General features: G+C 37.9%; 1 protein-coding gene across 2 annotated transcripts; it reads right to left on the bottom strand.

The window, feature by feature from the left end:
• Positions 1 to 1,968: 1,968 nt before the first annotated feature.
• LOC120088811 (P-loop NTPase domain-containing protein LPA1 homolog 1-like) lies at positions 1,969 to 7,910 on the bottom strand. Of its 2 annotated transcripts, XM_039046250.2 has the most exons (8): positions 7,470 to 7,910; positions 7,127 to 7,299; positions 5,560 to 5,864; positions 4,597 to 4,678; positions 4,033 to 4,449; positions 3,207 to 3,944; positions 2,867 to 2,980; positions 1,969 to 2,577 (listed from the first exon to the last, which is right to left on the bottom strand). In XM_039046250.2, exons 2-8 carry the CDS (start codon positions 7,268 to 7,270, stop codon positions 2,206 to 2,208), a joined length of 2,172 nt encoding a protein of 723 aa, XP_038902178.1. In that variant the 5' UTR covers positions 7,271 to 7,299; positions 7,470 to 7,910; the 3' UTR covers positions 1,969 to 2,205. The 2 variants fall into 2 exon arrangements, with proteins under 2 accessions (XP_038902178.1, XP_090162575.1); XM_090306449.1 differs by lacking the exons at positions 4,597 to 4,678; positions 5,560 to 5,864 and having other exon boundaries at positions 7,470 to 7,662.
• Positions 7,911 to 8,145: the final 235 nt, after the last annotated feature.

Below are 8,145 nucleotides of genomic sequence, written 5' to 3' on the forward strand. Positions count from 1 at the left end.
ATCCCACATTGATAAATTTTGAAAAGGGAGTCTCCTTTTTGTACTCCAACCTTAGGCTATGAGTTTGGTCCCCAAGGAGTACCCATGTTTTGGAGGGAATGAGAGATAGACCAATATGGGTTCTCGCGTGCATGTGTTCTTGTTCATTGTCTGAGGGTGTTGCTAACCGTCGTGATGGATATCCTTTGTTGGAATGACAAGATTCTCTGAGGTAGAGAGTTGGTAGAGAAGATGATGGGGAAAGGAATTAAACCCAACATTGTTACATTCAATGCGATGATTAATGCTTGCACTAAGCAATGAAATTTTGAGGAGTTGGATCTGATATTGCTTTTGATGGAAAGAAGAGTTCGTTTTGATACCAACACATATAGACTTTTAATTAATGGGTTCACGAGTTCAGGGAAGAATGAGAAGGCTGAGAAATTGTTGATGAAGAGGTATGACGGGGGATTGAAGGCAGATGCCCATTTGTATAATCTGATCAATAGAAGCTATTGTAGAGCAGGGACAATTCGGAATGCGTGTTCGACGAAATGACAGCTTCCCAATAGATGGACTCTACAAGGTAGGAGATGGGGATGGCAGTGGATTATGTAAACGGAATGCAAAGGGAATTAATATGAATGAGGAAATGTTGAACACATTGGTTGATGGTTTTTGCGAAAAGGGAATGGTTAATGAAGATATTGAGCTGCAAGTAAGAATGGAGAAGGATAGATACCAAGTTAATGTATCAGTTTATGAAAAGATTGTGTTAGAATTAGCAAGTTGAACCGGAGTAAGGAAGCAAGAATGCTGTTGAACATCTTGGTTAAACGTGGGGTTGATCTTAGCAGACTGATTCAACCACTTTGATTGATTGTTGAGTACACAATAAAACATTTGAATTAATGTGAGTCCCATATTGAAGAATACAAGTTTATTTTCAAAATTGTTTGCCCTTGGCAAGAACATATTAAGAGCATGTTAGCTAATGATTCACAATTTAAGTCATGGTGAAATTAAAATAATCTGTATAATAATGCTCTCATATGCTAGGTCTCTTCTTCCATCCCTGGTACCCGGTACCCGCACTCCTCCCTCCTTCGTGTAACAGTGCTCTTACGCTAGAGTTCTTTCTTTCCCACTCTCGTTTCCTCCCCCTCACTCATATCACACATGTACTCCTTTCGAAAACTGGCTAACAATAATCATGACCTTACAAAAGTACCTTTAACTATACAAATTTCCCTTATTCCGGGCCAACTAAAAACTAAACAGTAAATCAAATGAGATTATTTTTAGGCTGGTTGATAACTGTTTCATTTTCTATCTTCTGTTTTGATTTTTTTTTAATGAGTTGCTTATTAAAAAAAATACTGAATTAGCTATCGAACTAGGCGTTACTAACTAAACTATAATAAGTGCATCTTTAAGAAACGAATCCTCCAAAACTATTAAATCCCAGTGAGGGAACAATGCAACTCAAAATAAGGAGTTGGGCTCCACACAGTAGATAAGATGGGCCACCCCTGCTGCCTGTCCTGTTGTGACGTGTGAGAAAGGGGACTACAAGACCCGATGACGTTAAATGCCAATTGGTAAGAACAAAGAATCGTGTAAAACAATACATACCCAAAATGTGATGTCAATGTGAGACGGAATCAAATCGTACCAAAATTCTTGTTAGAGAACTGGCTGCTCCCAAATCCTATAAGCTGCCCGTTGCAGCCTTTCGAGCTCATCTGGGTTTTTAACACATCAAAGGTCATTAAGCATTATTACTTCCTCAAGTTGGAATCATGGCAATAAAAACCTATTTCGAAGGTTTTTTGTTATCTGTTTACCGGTTTATGAGAAGCAATACCTTCCTGTAGATCAGGTCGGGGATGGACCGCAGTCTGTTGAAGTTCGAGCAACACAAGCGAAGCTGCATGTCCTGTGAAGGTCAATGGCTGCCCAGGTAACTTTGTTACAAAATTAGCCTTTTTGTTAAAGCAATATGCCGTTCCATAAGAGAAGAATACATTGATCTGTAATCTACAAATTAGTGGGATATGAGTATTTATATAATACAAAGGACCGCTGCAAAACGAAGCAAGTCGATCACAAGAAACACCACTCTGTACATTTTTAAAACAGGCGTAGTCCGAAGTTAATTCCAGTAAAATAGCTCAACAAGAGATCAAGAAAGAGAAACTAAAACTCGGCAAAATTCTTGAGCTACCCCTGAGAAGCTCCTGATAGAATGGGACCATCGACAGCTGAACTATGCTTTCTCATGGCTGGAATACTAAGGGAACGTTTTTTCATTTTCACAGCACCAGACGTTCGAATATTCCTCTCTTTCTCCTTCAGAAGAGATGAATAAGAGCAGAATGACTTGGATGACTCACTTTTAGAGCGCAGGAAAAGGTCCACGTTCTGGCGATACCTATCGATTGCCCTAGCACTCATTTGCCCTTTAGAAACAGATCCAGCCTTTTCCATGCATTCCATGTCGTCTTCTGACCAGTAACCATGATGCACGTCCAACATTGCCAGATCATCATATTCTTCATCTGATTTTGTTGACTCTTCATCAACCGAGCCTACCTGTTGACCAAAAAAATAAAGTACCATCATGTAAAATTTTCAAATTCAAATTCCATACAGGAATTCTTCTAAAGCTTCACTACCATATCAAGCCTGAGGTAGATTACTAAACAACATCAATATGCATATGAACTTGCGCAAAACAGGGTAAGAGCTTGATATTGTGTGAACAAGTAATATTGGATACTCGTAGCAAGAGTCCCCCCAGGAGAAGTCAAATAAATAAGTGCGACGCCATGCTTTGAAACGTATTTAACCATCAGTTCTTGTACATAGAACCACATGATACCTCTTCATGAATCTGTTTGTCACCATCTACACTAAAATCTTCTTCATCGCTTCCAAGATCTTGAGGATCATCAACCTCTTCATCGCTACCATGGACTGAAATATCTTCCTTGAGCTGAAAGGGAATAACAGGCCATCAGATTCTAAACATGAATTGTCATCTGGAACCGAAGAGACAAGATAATGTTGAAGAAAATAAATTTACGGAAATAAACAGATTTACACTCTGCATATATACGGCTAACTACTAAGCACAGTGTATTGGTAAAAAAAGAACGAGTATCTAACAGAAGAAATAGCCAACAAGTTCTTCAGAAAATTAAAATCATTTTTCAACCTACCTCCTTGGAAGGTCCATCGGAAAACCTTGGAGAACTGCAGCAAGAAGAAAGGTATTTACTAGTATCAGTCCCATCTGCCCTGGATTCATCAACACTCCCTGCACGGCTAGTCCCACCATCAGTAGGCCAAGCACTGATGCCATAAAAACCAAATTGAAGATTAACAGGTTCAGCTTTATCAATCTGCAATGGACCATACATTGGAATCCCCGATCCATTCTCAGCCCTCGGGCCTAAAAAAGGCCTCCCACTTGTATCATCAATTGGATCGACAGGCCATGCCCTAGCCACAGATCCGTCAGTATTAACCAAAGCCATCAGATTCCTAGAGGAACCTTTTCTCTGGATGAGTTGAAACATGCATTTCGAACTCAAAGAGTTAGCCGCACACTGATTCCTGTATTCCTCATCAATAACAGGAACAGTATTCCGTACAGGATCATATAGCTGATCACCTGCTTCACGCCTACGAAGGCAACTAAAGACTGTCGCATGGATGGCAGCTACACTCTTATCAACATTGGTATTGTTTATTTTAGGGATAAGATGCTTATCAGCCCTCTTGCATAAATATTCTTGTATTGTCCTAATATTTCGTATATACTTCACATATTTGTTCTTAGCTGGGTCAAGTGTCATGTATTTTGCTCTCACTGCAAATCTTTCCAAGTGCTTGTCCTCATTGGTGATGTAAATCATGAATGGTACAATTGATGGATGTTTCTTCATAAGCCCCATCTGCAAAAGCAGTGTTAGAATAAATGTCAAGAAGAGTATAAAATCTAAATAAATAGGGAAGAAAAAACGTCAACTCAGGATTACACACCACAAAATTTAGGCTTAAATGAACACCCTCAACAACCACTGATTCTTTCCGCTCTTCCCATGCAGTAATCAGCCTATCAAGACTGTCAATCACCATCTCACTCTGTGCCTTGTATCCTTCAATAGCCATCTGCTTTTGACTGATGAGCTCAGTGCAACGATCTGATGGTTGGCCATCAACTTTTCCAATGGAAGAGCTCTCCAGTAATTCAACTTTCAGATGTGAATGAGGATTGCGTGCCAACTTTTTTGCTTTTCTTTTTGCCTTAGCTGCAGCAACAGCTACTGGATCCAAAAACTCCCCAGCATGGTAAGTTGAAGCCCAGAGCAGAGGATTTTGTTTCTCATCTACAAAACTCCTCATCATATGCCGAATTGAGTCGGTTGATATAACTGTCGTAATTCCTAACCTGCTACCCTGTCAGGAAAAAAAGTGCAGGTGTACTTAAGTTTAAATATTCTAAAACAAAATATACTTTCAACTAGAACTCCATGTCAACTGTAAAAGCTTGAATAATGCAACAAAAATATGTCCCTAAAGATCAAAGTCTCTGCAAGGATATACCAGCAGTGCAGACAAAGTAGATTTGCCACAGCCACTAGTACCACATAATAGTACAGTCACAGATTCCTTCCTTTCTCGGATTCTGAGGAAAGAAAATATTGTTACAAGAAATACAAACCAGCTTGACAAGCATCACAGGGAAAAATATAATAGTGCTTATCAAACTTCCAAGCAGCCCCGAATCTTCTTCAGATATCCATAGAAAACAGAGTAATAAATAATAAACCTTACGAAAAAATGATGAATCAAATTAGCAGACTACCCACCTCCCAAACAATAATAAAAGACGATAAATTTAATCCATGAAACCAAGGATTTGTAATAAGCGTTCATATTTTGATCCAGTTACTATAACATACAGGACTTTTTTAGCATTGAAACCCAAAGAGATACCAAGAAGTTTATGTGATCACAAACAGCACCAGTATTCTCTTTCCATTGGTTGAAAAATCCCCCTCTACCTCTCCTCAAGTTTCCATAAAATTTCTCTCCTCAAATCTCCCACAAGATAGACCAGCAGTACTATTTGGTACTAAGGTTCATTTAGAAACAATGGCCAACCAAGTGGAGAATAAAACATGCAGGACAGGATAAAGTAACCTTTCAAAACAAAAACAAGGTTGCCAACACGACATTCTTAGGAGCACACATCTCAAACAAACATTTAAAGTGTGTATTCTTGATAAATTAAAAAAAAAAATTGCAAAATATTGCATAAGATAAAATATTTGAATACTGCAAGTGTCAAAAATAGCAACTACTTGGTTCAGATAGATAAGGTGTAATTCTAAAATACTAATATCCAAACTTTCTGGCATGAATAAGATTTATCCCTAAACTACACATGACTGAACCACAGAATTGCCAATCTGTGGAAAATAATAGTAGATTTAATACACTGTAAGAAAAATAGGTAAACATAATGGGGGCTCTATTCAAGGGGTAATATCATTTAAAGCTTACCTGCATGCTAAAAGCAGGTCAGCCCTCTGGTTGGGACTCACGTACTTGTATTCTGCCAGGGCTTTGCATACAACATCTAAGAAGGTTGCTCTCTTTACAATGAGAGTCGTGCGCCTTTTATACAGCTCAAACGGAATGTTTCTATTTTCACTGTCTCTAGAGGAATTTAGATGATTCCAAACCTCTGTTTCAGCAAAGCGTACGTCCCAACTCTTGACACATTCTTTTTCAGAGGGTCTTATCCTCAACCCTTCAGGAAGCACACCATAACCTTTCCGCAACAATTCAAAAGCCCTTTGGCTTATCTAATCAAAACAGGAAAAGATCATTTTGATCATAAGTTTCAATGCTTTCAACATTGCTTAGAAATAAGATTTAAATAACGAATCAAATTCGTTCTTTGATGTCACACTACCAAACAAAATACTCTTTACTTTCAACAATTATATTTCCCAGGGGAATTTCTTAAAGAAGAAAGTCACAACGAACTCCCCCAATATAAATAAAGCAAAACAGATAATGAATATGTTATATACGAGTCCAGCTTGTAAGAAGATCAAAAGCAAAACAAATAAGAACTTGCGGCTCGGTACTCTTCAATTGGAAAGGTGCTAAATGTATTCGTCATTATAGACAAATAGTATCGATACGAGAGAATGTACAAGTCTAAAAAAAGTTACGACACCACATAATTACTAAGAGTCATCTTTGCATAATGTTAAAAATACCCAGGCTCTCAAAACTCAAAAGCATACTTTGAATTATTTGTCAATTGTCACTGCCGTTGTAGGACTTAGAAAAGAAAGAGGTGTTTTTCTAATTACAGACCGTCCAGCCAATAGAAGACATGACAATAATATGCATTATGTACACGCACGAGAGAATTGGAATAGAAGATGGAAAATCGCCATTCTTGAAAACGGCCACGATATTGAAAGAGTTCAGTACATGAAATTCACGAAATATAAAAGGTCATCCACAAATCAAAGCATACAAAAGGAACAGTGAATAATATGATATCTCCACCAAGGACAAAAAGCTTAGCGGACAACGGAAAGGCAAGATAAGAAGTTGAAAAACAATATCATGATGGTGATAACGACGACAAGAGAGAAATAAACTGAAGAAAAAGAGAGAGAGAGAGAGAGAGAGAGAGAGAGAAATTTTTCAATTTATAATTACAATTTTACAAATATAACGCAGATTTGCCTACTTCATCGGACAGAGAAACAGTCGGCAAAAAATTTTACCTAACAAATCAAAACAGTTTGCTCTCGCAGACTATGAGACAAATAATGAAATAAAAAGAAAGAAATAACTATGCATGCTACAATAGCTAAAACAAATAGAATTCATGAACAAGTAACGACAAGGCAGATGCAGATCCGACCTCCACAATTAAAATTCAGATGAAAAAGAAAACGAAACACGTGCAAACTAACCATCCATCTTCGCTCGCCCAAGGAAGAACATAATGGCGAAGGCAAAGGAAGATCAACCGGCAATAGAACAAAAATAATCATAAATTGAGAAGATATAGACAAAGAAGGCGTCAAAGATGAAGCACCTTGAAAGCATGTCGTGCCTTACATCCCATAAGCTGCAAAGTGCTTTGCAAAACAGCGCGAGTATAGCGAAAAGACTCCTCCTTCTTTAGTTGTTCTTCATAATCAAGAATCAAAATATACAACACCTTAGCGATGTCCGCCATCTATACGGAAGCAACCGCAATCAACAATCCTGTAGGCATCAAGAAACAAGTCAAAATGGAAATCGAATCATTGAACATTGTGACATTGTAACATAATGGACCAAATACAGGAGACGAATGAAAATAGGAAGGAAAATGTGGGAGAAAGAATCAGAAGGGAAGCAATGGAATGCGGATCGTGTAACAAAAAGGATGGAACCTGTAACCGAAGATGGAAGCAGATCTTGGAAAAATCAAGAGGTTGAAGAAGAACTAGGAGGATTGAGGTGAGGGTTGAAGATCCTCCGCCATAAAAGAGAAGCTGTATTCTTCATTGTTGCGGTGAAAGGCAGTGCATATCGGACATTAGCGTGTCATCTGTCTTCCACGAAGCGCACAGACTCGGCTTACACGAGTCCTTTTTTGGTATTTCCTCTCTCTTCGAGGGAGACTTCGGATGGAAATTACTTAATTCGCCTCCTAAATTCCTAATATCAATTAATACCTGTTTTTGTATTATTCTTCCCTTTCTTGGTTTCTCAACCCAGATATTTTAGAAACAAGGGAAGATTGGGAAGGAGAATCAAGGACTCGGTGTTACGCGTTATTTTGAATCAAAACTGGGGGTAATATCGGAAACGAAAAAACTACCAATCTTTCTTCGACGATCACTGACTCTTACTCATATATATAATCCCAACAACCTTGAATTTATTACAAACACCAGGCAAATTAAGACTAACCTCAATAATAATAAAATAAATAAATAATAACCCTTCAAATTTGTATCCACGGTATCAAAAATAAATAGCTACATATTTTTTTATCTTGTATTTTTTAGAAATAACAATATATATAAAAATGAAACACTCTAAGCACATAGGTCATCCTTTTTC

Source organism: Benincasa hispida, chromosome 10 (assembly GCF_027475165.1).
Source record: "Benincasa hispida cultivar pf3 chromosome 10, pf3_genome.v1.1, whole genome shotgun sequence".
In the NCBI taxonomy this organism is placed as follows: Eukaryota; Viridiplantae; Streptophyta; class Magnoliopsida; order Cucurbitales; family Cucurbitaceae; genus Benincasa; species Benincasa hispida.

Bases quoted from the DNA above. Each gene is read 5' to 3' on its own strand.
- LOC120088811 (XM_039046250.2), bottom strand. From the start codon at position 7,270: ATGGCGGACATCGCTAAGGTGTTGTATATTTTGATTCTTGATTATGAA. The intron at 5,865-7,126 runs GTGCTTCATCTT...TGTTTTGATTAG, and splicing joins AGGCACGACATGCTTTCAAG to ATAAGCCAAAGGGCTTTTGA. The intron at 4,679-5,559 runs GTAAGCTTTAAA...TTCTTTCCTCAG, and splicing joins GACCTGCTTTTAGCATGCAG to AATCCGAGAAAGGAAGGAAT.